The following is a 10,854-nucleotide window of genomic DNA, read 5'->3' as shown; positions in this document are numbered from 1 at the left end:
TAAATATCTGTAGGTGATTTTCTTGCAAGTAAGAAACAACTTCGAGGGTGCGTTTCTTGCAGCCCTGGCCCTGAACATTGAGAACTTCTCTGAATTGTGCTGACTAACAACTGCGATGATGGTCGTTTCACCCAGGTGGACGGCACCAAGTAAGGCTCGAGGCTTTGGCTCGGTCTTTTGCGGCCAGAAGCAATTCCAACCAATGACCTCGACTTGCCATCCGGTGACTGCGCTGTCTTCCCACGCTTGTGTTCACTTGTTCTTGCAGTGCTGAACACGGAGAAATGGTCTGGATCGGACTGACTGACATCTACGATGAGGGTCACTTCACGTGGTTGGACGGCACTCTCTTAGGCTACAGCGCTTGGGGAACGGTTTGGGGCGCCTACAGGCAGCCGATGGCCTCTGGCTCGCTATCGGGTGACTGCGTGGTCCTATCCAACGCGTACCAAATGAAATGGGCCTGGGACGACATTAACTGCGGCAAGGAGAAGAACTATATTTGTACGACAGATTTAGGTAAGTCTCCAATCTTGTAACATTGACACTACGACATCATATGAACTTCCGAGGTCAATATGACAGCAACACGCATATCGTGAAGGGTATTCTCCATGTGACGCAAGTCAAATAAATTCTCAGGTCTAATCGTGATGAATCTCTTTTTTTAAAGTCCTAATTTATTATCATGAATTCGCTTATTGTGAAGCCTCCACAAGTAACGATGTCTCCGAGTTTGAATCGGTGCCCATAACTGACGGGGGTTATCAGTTAGACGGTGACGGGGAGCCCATTCTGAGCGGGTCCGGCAGCGGCTTCGGGAGTGGTCGAACCTGCTACCCTCCACCGACCTACGTCAACACAACAATACTAGGACCAACTGATCAAAAGTTCTTCGTCGGCGATACAGCGGAAACGAAATGCTTGAATGGTTTCATGTTCACTCACCAGGGGGAAATCGTTCGGACATGTTTGAGAGGGAATTTTTGGAGCGGTGCGCCACCTAGATGCAAAAGTAAGTTTGAATGTTTGTATGGTAGGCCTCCAGCTAGTTCACTACCTTACTGACTAAATGGAAGGTGACTGTCCAGGCCTAGTGGATATGTAAAAAGGTCAGGGCCTGTTTGTTCAAATCAAGTTTTGTCTCTAATTCTGGCGTTAATTTATATTGGCGAAGAGTCTTAATCGAAGAGATAAGGCTCTTTATTCCCGATACACCCTGGCTTTGACCCTGACAAACCTGCCCATGCATAGGGGACTAGACTTTGCCGTTTCTGGCTCGCAAGCCTGCAAACCCCGTCACTGCGCAAACCCACTGCGTGCGGGCACTGGACAATCATACTGCCAGTGGGTACTGCGCATAGCTGCTTCCACCAAATGTGTTTTTCGCATATTTCCTATTTCTTAGAATCTACAGAAAGGCCATTCGGCTGCCGACCAAGAGCAGAGAAGGGTTACAACTACCTCGGCCACGTCAGCGTCACGGAGAGGGGGAAGACGTGCATGCACTGGACCTCGCAGCGCCACAGACACAGGTTCAAGAAGGGGTCGCACTTCCCCGAGCGGTGCGTCGCAGCGGCGAAGAATTACTGCCGGAATCCGCTACAGAGTCGGGACAGGCCGTGGTGCTTCACCACTAAGGCGAAGCGATGGGAGTACTGCAACATCCCCGTCTGTCCTTAGGGAAAAATCTCTGGACTCGGAAATCATTCAAGCTCTTGATCTAACAATAACCGACCATTAATGTAATTTAGAGAGTAACAAGTACATGTACACGTAATTTCATCCCAAGGCGAGTACGAATCAATGGAGGCTGCGACCGCAACGCCAAACTTCCACGTCCAAGTTGTCCCTTTAACGTTGGCGTCGCATGAAGCACAAACCCTCGCCATCGTTATACATGTCCATTCGCCGATGATTTAAAGGGCGTGCATGCTGTGGAAAAAATGTCAGTGCTAAAGTGTAGGACAGATTATTGTTCTTGGGACACTTGATCAGCAGTAGGACATAACGCCCGCTTACACCTTCCCATCGCAACTTTTCCTTAAAGGCGTTATCCACACAACGCTCTATTAGTTTACCTCACATTTACGAGAGCGCGCAACTGTGCTATTGATGTATTCGATGTCGTCACAATAGCATGCCTGGCGTCCCTTTAACTAAATGGACCTTACCACCACAACAAAGATAGTTTCATGCGACTGTTCCAATAGGAAAACAGCTGATGGAGCATTCACTCTGAAAAATTAAGCAGGCACAATTTGTGATGGAAATATTTTAGCTGGGACAATTTCTGAGCGGAATTTCGTAAATGTGAAAATTACTCGAAGGAACATTGAAGAAGTTCTTAACGCTTCCGCGATGGATGAGTTAAGGACGATTGAGGTTACCTGTCCCTCAAGTCCTAAGGTTGAGGTGGAGGGTCTCGGGCCCCCGGGCACCCCAGGGGGTGGTAGTTTCGGTACCCCTACTGGATACGGGTTGAAGAAAATCGACAATCGCGTTATAGATAAGGGATTTTTGAAAGAATCACCAAGGAAACCCGTGGATATTATATTCAAGGGCCTAACTTATACAGTAAATGAGGGTCGCAAAAAAGGTAGGGATCTGAATATTTCTGAAGAGTTATGAGGAATTCTCAGCCTTTATTTTGCATTGAGTGTAATTGTAAGTCTTTAATTTTAATAATTTGAATGTAAATGTTGCTTGCTGTAAACTGTAGTTACTGTCCTTGCATCAGCTTTTTGTTTTCTTGACACTCGCTAAAATCGTTGTCCTAAGAAACTGCGCATTCAATTTCAAGCAGAAAATGTTAATTTTATGCATCATATTATCAACTTGATACTTAATTTTTGCCAAATGTAGTCAGAATGATTGTGCGTCTGGTGCGTCGCGCCTTTGTCCTGACTATCGCCATGCGTTCATTTAAAAGGTCGCATCCGCAGGCAGTATCAGCTGATTGGGAATGGCGGCATCGCTACTCGCGGCTATTGTCAGCGGGAGATGACAGCTTGACAATAGGCTGACGTTTGCTCACAGACAATTTTATGATCGTATCCCATTTATTAGGGGCATTTTTTAGTCATGATTGACTCAGAATATCACATGATCGTGTATTAAGCTATTTGATAGATGTTTCAACTTTCCAATTATTAACTGCAAGGCTACGTCACAAACACAATGCTATGACGTCACAGTATCCTAACAATGCATTATAGAATGATACAGCGGCTATAGTTTGATATTGTGTCTGGATAAACCAATACAATGGTCGGGTATGATAATGATAAATCTAACAATATCGGAGTCAGCTGGTGCTGGAATGGCCTATCGGGTCGATGGAATTCTATTCTGCCGACATCTCTTTACACGGATAGATGATGGTATCCTACGCTAATTTAGGTGTCTGCCTTTATGACCATTGTTTTATTCTTTTGTGGGCAGATAGGGGACTGGGTCATGTTTAACTCGGCACAAAAGGGGTACGTGATCACCAGCGGTCTAGCTGTAAGAAAAGTAGTTACACATAATACTGTAGTGTACGAATTTGCTGAAATTTGGAATAATAGTATTTGTATATCGGTCTAGACTACGGCATTGATGAAATTAATATCCAGTGCGTCTTCAATTTCAAATTTCAAATTCAATCACAAATTTCATTTTTTGCCAATGGCGTCGGCCCTTTAAATGTATTCCTTGCACAAGCGTCGATAGTTTCGTTGTATTGTCAGATAGGAAAACCCTATTGGCGACTTCGTGTAACTTAATCTGACCTACCTGGGTCTTCCCCATAGACTCCCTTTAACGGTGAATCATTCATGTGTGATATTGCACTTCAATCTGTCCTAGCATCATCATATTCATATCATAGATGTAGCTTAACCTATTCAGCTTGACCTTGACCCGATTTTCAAGGTCACACATTTCGAGGACTACTTTTCTGTGATGGGTCTTGGATGAGATTGTACATGTACATCGATACACCATGAGCGAGAGGGACGGGGGGGGGTTAGTGTCCCCCTGACCTCTCCATAAACATTTCACCAGTTTTCATGCAGATTTTGGACGATAAGAGGTGTTCTGCGCCCCCCCCCCCCTCCCGCCGAGGGCCTTTTGCCCGCCGAGGGCCTTTTGCCCGCCGGACCAAGATCTCAAATACTGCCTTTTGTACATGATACAATTAGCAGGTTTCTCCCTCTACCGATTCTGCCTTTAGATCTTGACCACCAAATATGGTATATTATTATCATTTTATTACCAAGGTGTTTGTATCTTAAAAAGATCAGCGTCGTTTAAAGGGAGCATAAGACCATGAGGTTCGGATTGATTATGAGTTGTCTGATCAAATATGTGTAGAAAACTGAACTGGTCATTTCATAAAAAGTTGCCAAATTTATCATAGCCATCAGCCAATACACGAAGGTGAATTAATTGGTATGTATATGACTTATAAGTACGTATCATGATATTTAATTGCCCAATTAGATCATTGCGTGCAAATTAGTGAAATTGATTCTGATTGTGTCGCGGGATACTGATGAAAACATCAGCGCCGCGGTGTCTGACCTTTGACCTTACATTAACCAATGGCAATGCTTTTTAGCTAGAATTTAAATAACATGGCTGCCGCTCGTCTGTGGTTGTTATTTTCTGATCATACGGGAATAAATTATGTTGGTTTGCCACAACATCTATTGTTCGCATAAACAACAATTTGCAGTATTCCCAAATGCTTTCATTGCTAAAATGTCTTCCCTTCCTCAGTGCAAAATGTTCCTGGTTTCAGAATCCATTGCCAAAAATGGCCGCTTTCCCAAACGCGTCACTGTAAAAACCATTTATGTTTTTCAAATGCATTGACCATTAAATGGAGTATTGGATGTTGTTGCGTGGGCACCCGCTTGAACGCCAGTATGGCCGGTGTCCTCCGTCTTCGGTGAGGGTTTTTTTTGGGGGGGGGGGGGATTTCCATCTCCTAGTCAGGTCCTCGTTGCCATTTCTTGACAGCCGAGCCCGGACTACCCAGTTTGATTTCGGAGTTTCTCCTGGGCCGGTCGCCTACAGGGCTACATGTAACTCATCACAGGTAAACTAATATTTAGCATACGTGGGCAAATACTAATAGAATTAGATCATTGAGACGACATGTATTTCGCTTTGTTTCGACGATTCTATTCCTGTTTTCATCATTGACCCAAGTAAAGACAACGCAGCGAGTCCACTGACCCACTCCTGGCCCAAGTCTGTGGTCTGCCGGATTCCTGCCTGACTTTGACCTACTTTATTCGAGCCTGATTGTCTTACGAATTGTCTTGGGGATTACCGTTTGACGCAGCAGTAATCCCCGTTATGAGATGATCATGGCTTTTATTAGCTGTTTTTCTCCCGATGGGTACGAGGATTACGGCACAGCAAAGGTGAAACATCGCCAATTTACATCACTGATACCTGAAGCAAAACGCTTGAGGGAATGGAAATTTTGGATGACCCGGTTAAAAGCTAAGATGGAGAAGCGTTCAAGTCTTAGCAGTTTCGAGGACAGTAGTTAGTAGCAGAGTTCTTAATTCTATTTTGTATGCAGGGTTTTAGGGTACATGTAAATTTACAGATTGATAATGCCGGTGTGACAGCGGATATAGTCCCCCTGGAGTCATAGTCCGGTAGCATTGTATTTGGCGAATTAAGCAGCATGATCTATTGTACCGCTAACCCTAACCAAAACATTTAGCAATGCGGGCTATTGTTACACGGACTATCAGCCCTAGGACTACTATCCCTTGCACACCGGTTAAAAGCTAAGATGGAGAAGCGTTCAAGTCTTAGCAGTTTCGAGGACAGTAGTTAGTAGCAGAGTTCTTAATTCTATTTTTTATGCAGGGTTTTAGGGCACATGTACATTTACAGATTAATAATGCCGGTCTTTTTCAAAGAATTCTCTCGAATAAATGGGGCAGGTTTGAAGGCCTGTAGAGATTGGAATAAGCGTTCACGACAAAATATGGGTTCAAAACGGGCAAGATTTCGTCAAAACGTTCTTGACAATGAACCCTACATTTTATAAGCTAAATATCCAGAGACGCTCGGGGCAAAAGGTTCACGCATGTTGGCACTAAACTCAATTCAATGTGTTGCATCACTTTTCCCTGTTCCGTCATCCCTAAATGCAGTTAGTTGGCAACTGGCTTTTCGCCAGAGACGTTGCAAAAGAAGAATTACGCTTAAAAAGAAATTCGGTTAATTATTGACAGATTTTCTGGGTTCAATGGCCAAACTGCAGGGCCACTTTGGTCGTGACAAATTTGAACTCATGCCTCTGTTTGGCAATGGTACATTTAAGCCATACCATGGTTAAAGACCAACATCAGTTGTGTCCAATGAACATTATTTTTGTATGTGCCACAAGTGAATGGAAATAAATATTGGCGTTGTGCTTACTGTGCAGTATAACCAAAATTCTCTCAGTGCAGGCCAGACCATTCCGCACAAAAGTGCTGAGTGGGCATTTCGTTTTCAGTACAGGTGTACCTGAGAACATGACTCACCTGTCGATAATACATTTGCCATTAATAGTCTCACGCAGCGTTACTTGGTATTTCGAGTAATGGGAGACTGATCAATAATTCATGGCGTTTCATTTTCGTATTCAATGCGCGGTTTAATTGGGCTTCGAGAGTAGCTACCTCAAGCATTGTTACAGCTCCATGTAGTGCAATAAGTCTTATGATCATATTACTATCACACCGGAATGCCTCAGATGAGATTGACTTTGGGCAAGTTCCGCCATACGTAATCGTAGTTTGGCCATCATCTTGCCACCATACCGATACCATATCTAGATGAGACAAAAGTTTCACCTGAGCGCCAGGCCCTTGGGCCTCTTGTATAAGGGTTGACCATAGATACCGCCATTTTGGCTAGACCTCAAAATCCTAGAGCAATTAGAACTTTTTCAAAACATAATGAATGCTCATTTCAAAGGCTGGAGTCTCCAGCCTCCAGGGTTTTAAATGAGTATTCAATTCATTTGGAAAGAGTTTTAATGGCTTTAGAATTTTGATGTCTAGCCAAAATGACGGCACCTATGGTCAACCCTTAAATAATAAATACGCTCCGAAAATGAATTACAACTATGCTGTTAAGTATATCGATACAAATAAATTATAAATATCAAGTTTTGCCGCATGAAAGGATACAATGACCACGAACGGCTCAGGCCTGGCATCATGTGACAAACATTTTTGTCCATCGTGCAAAGAACTCATTAGTGGTGAGTGCATGCGTCCTTAGTTCGTCCTTATATCCAGGGTCTTATGATCAGGATTACTGGGGGTGGGTTTACAATGCCAACAGATCATAAAGGTTGGGTATATAATGCCAACAAATCCAGTGGTTTTACCCTTCTTCCGGGCTATTTAGGCTTATTATTTTCCGGGGAGAATAACAAAGTGTTTATCTACTAGGTATCAAAATAAACGTGATACAATTTTGAAATTAAATTAATAAAAGTTAGAGTAAAAAAAGATAAAAGTGCATCATATTTATTTTGACACTTAGTATTTATCACCGTTGACCATCTCCTGTCTTCACAGTACAGTGTATCGAATGGCTCTTTATACTCACATAGGCCGTGATAGGTAAAGAAGACCTGAAGTATGGGCAACCCTGTGCCGGCTTAAACCATTGCACACAGTATTTTTATCCAGGGCCCATCTGGAGAACAATGTTTCAACATAAAACTGGTCAACATGGAGGTCTAAATAATTCATGAAAGGTGCAATGTTTTCTCAAGCGGGAGAGTTTAGAGGAAGGACAATAGAAGAAATGACGTCGTGACCCCTTGGGTCTTTGCCCTATTCGATCTCAGGTGTAGGAAGACTGGCGCGAAAGCGGAATTCCGCATCAGGTGGTGTAAATCAGTTACGTCACACAAGTGTCCGTTGTTACGGGACTCCATCGCGGCCGCAGATTTCTCTGTACATCATACTTCATGTATACTGTACAGAGTTAGTTCTTTCTTCAGGAGGCTATGAAATTTTACTGATGATACAGCAAAACAAGTCATTTGATATGTTTCCACGAATGTAGATTGAACACTGTAGGTCTCTGCTAGCGTAGGCCCTACCTAGATTTAAAAAAGATCACGTTTGGTTCAGTTTCATCTCATACTTTCGCCACCTTTTCTCGAATGAATTTCACAATACATTTATTAGTATGTACACCCTTGTCGGAAAGTTTATGGACACCAGTTTTTGCACATTTTCTCAAAAACGGCTAATCCTATTGAACCCAAATATTCACCAATGGTGGAGAATCTTCCTGGCTATCGAATTACGTGATAGTTGATATCAGGACCAATTGCATAACAAAGTTATTACATAATTTTGAGAGGCATCTATTTTTCACTTTTTGGTTGATTTTTTTAAAATCGAAGTATAAATCTTGCATCATACAGATAACAATGCTAAGACTTTCTGTGAAGAAAGTATTTGAAAATATCATTTACTTTTCATGATATATCAAAATATCAAAATTTTGAGATTCTGAAAATTTTGAGATTTTTCTGATTTTTCGATATATCCTAGTAGTACCCATGTCCCCTGAATGAATGGTGATTTTTTTCTGATTTTCAACTAAAGGAACATCTTGAAATTATAATATGAAAATTTTCATACTACCAAGTATCCACCTTTTCTCAGCAATATTAGTTGCTAGCTGTGCTAAATTGGTGCCAATCATTATTTGGGTATGACTTCTCAATGATACAGTTGCAAAAAACCCAAAAATATCAAATTATCAAAATATCAAAATTTTGATATTTCGATATATCTCAAAACCGAAATGAGATTTATCCAAATTTTTTTCACAGAAAGTCTTAGCTATGTGCAATATATACTGTAGGTTAATTTGGTTTTGAAAAATTGATTAACAAAAAAGTAAAAAAAAGATCCCTCTCAAAATTATGTAATAACTTTGTTATGCAATTGGTCCTGATATCAACTATCACGTCATTCGATAGCCAAGAAGATTCTCCACCATTGGTGAAAATTTGGGTTCAATAGGATTAGCCGTTTTTGAGAAAATGTGCAAAAACTGGTGTCCATAAACTTTCCGACAAGGGTGTACTTTGATTGAGCACTGTAGGTCTCTGCTAGCGTAGGCCCTACCTAGATTTAAAAAAGATTACGTTTGGTTCAGTTTCATCTCATACTTTCGCCACCTTTTCTCGAATGAATTTCACAATACATTTATTGGTATGTACTTTGATTGAGCACTGTAGGTCTCTGCTAGCGTAGGCCCTACCTAGATTTAAAAAAGATTACGTTTGGTTCAGTTTCATCTCATACTTTCGCCACCTTTTCTCGAATGAATTTCACAATACATTTATTAGTATGTACTTTGAAAACCTTTTCATCGCTAAAATCGGTAGGTTTGAACTGTGAATAGTTCACTCGACTCCTACTTGATGTATGGCTTCACGGGTCACTCATCTCTGGGCATTGATGTCAGGCCTATTATAAGCGAGTGCAACTGCACTGAAAAAAAATGCTCAAGAATGAGGATCGGATTCGTTTGGATAGAACACAAATATCCCGGAAGCACGCCTCGGAAGAACGTGACTGTGGCCGACTTTGACCCCGTGAAACATGTAATGGCATTGTGTAAATTAAAGGCCCATCGTGTTCGTTTAAATATTTGAAAATTTGCCTCGAATTTGAAAAATGTCAATTGTGTAAATACAATGGACGTATTGAATATGAATTCAATGCCGCTGTAAAGACAGGTATACGGGTACGATGCACACAGGATTCAGCGAAATTGCAAGTATGATTACTGCCCCACAGCATTGACGTAGTTATGATTTTCCAGTTACATGTAATACAATTAACGCGTATAGTGTACCCCTTTAAGACAGCATTGGCACAAATAATATTTACAGAGCCTATACATATTTGTCTACCAAAGTTGATGAATTATTACATCGGGGACTTAACCAATAAACCGCTTCGGATTTGGACTTGGACTTGACCTGGTGTGATTTTCCCTCGGGGAAATTACAGCTGTGTGGTTGAATTGAATAATAAATTCACAAAGAATAAATTCGTCCATCTGCACTTGGGCGCAAGGTTTCCACCAAAAACAGAAATGGAGCAGGTGTATTGTCATGACGTCATCATAAATTGCCATATCACCCAGTAAATACATGCACGCGATGAGCGTTGAAAATATGGAATGAAATCATGAACATGACGTCATCGCGTTACCCCCTCTGACAGTTGGCAATCTGTCACCAGTTTCTCCCAGGTTAGTTACAGCTGATTTTACATCCAATCTGCTGCCATTGTGGCGTCGTAAAACGGGTTTGTCCCGATCCGATTGTCAATTGTGACGTATATGCCCGCAATCAGCTGATTCAACAATGGCGGCCCGATTTCGTCAGCTGTACGTGTGTGTCATACATTTGGTTTTGTTTGTCGTGTGAAAGTATGCATAAAAACTCTGGTCACATAATATATAATAACATTTGTCAATGCTTCGAATTTGGTATCCCAGTGTAAGATGAAGGTTGACACTTTGTTCAACTGCCGCGTTTTCCGTTTGAGATCACCGGCATCTGAGTGTCATTTTCTCATGAAATGGACCATAGATACGTCATACAGAAATGCACTATAGATACTTTGAACAGAAGTGGACCATGACACTTCGATTTTCGTACTGAATAAGACTAAAGAATACTTTCGACTTCTCGAGGTTGTGACTGAAGTGGAGGACTGCGTCCGAAGGTTCAACGGATTCGATTCCTTGAGGGTCAATGTACCTTTTTTGGACAAGAGACATGAAGACACTGGATTTCCG

At 41.9% G+C, this 10,854-nt stretch overlaps 1 protein-coding gene across 5 annotated transcripts in view; it reads left to right on the top strand.

The window, feature by feature from the left end:
- The first annotated feature begins 2,218 nt into the window (after window positions 1-2,218).
- Window positions 2,219-10,854, top strand: part of LOC135502037 (ATP-binding cassette sub-family G member 4-like) — a 33,698-nt gene continuing 25,062 nt past the window's right edge. For all 5 annotated transcript variants that reach the window (XM_064794490.1, XM_064794492.1, XM_064794489.1 and 2 more), the window contains exon 1: window positions 2,219-2,599. In XM_064794490.1, coding sequence (XP_064650560.1) covers window positions 2,362-2,599 — 238 coding nt within the window. In that variant the 5' untranslated portion in view covers window positions 2,219-2,361. The remainder of the gene's footprint in view (window positions 2,600-10,854) is intronic.

The sequence above is a fragment of the Lineus longissimus genome, chromosome 18, assembly GCF_910592395.1.
Source record: "Lineus longissimus chromosome 18, tnLinLong1.2, whole genome shotgun sequence".
In the NCBI taxonomy this organism is placed as follows: domain Eukaryota; kingdom Metazoa; phylum Nemertea; class Pilidiophora; order Heteronemertea; family Lineidae; genus Lineus; species Lineus longissimus.
The sequence above is the reverse complement of the archived record's forward strand: the minus strand, read 5'-3'. Positions and strand labels throughout refer to the sequence as shown.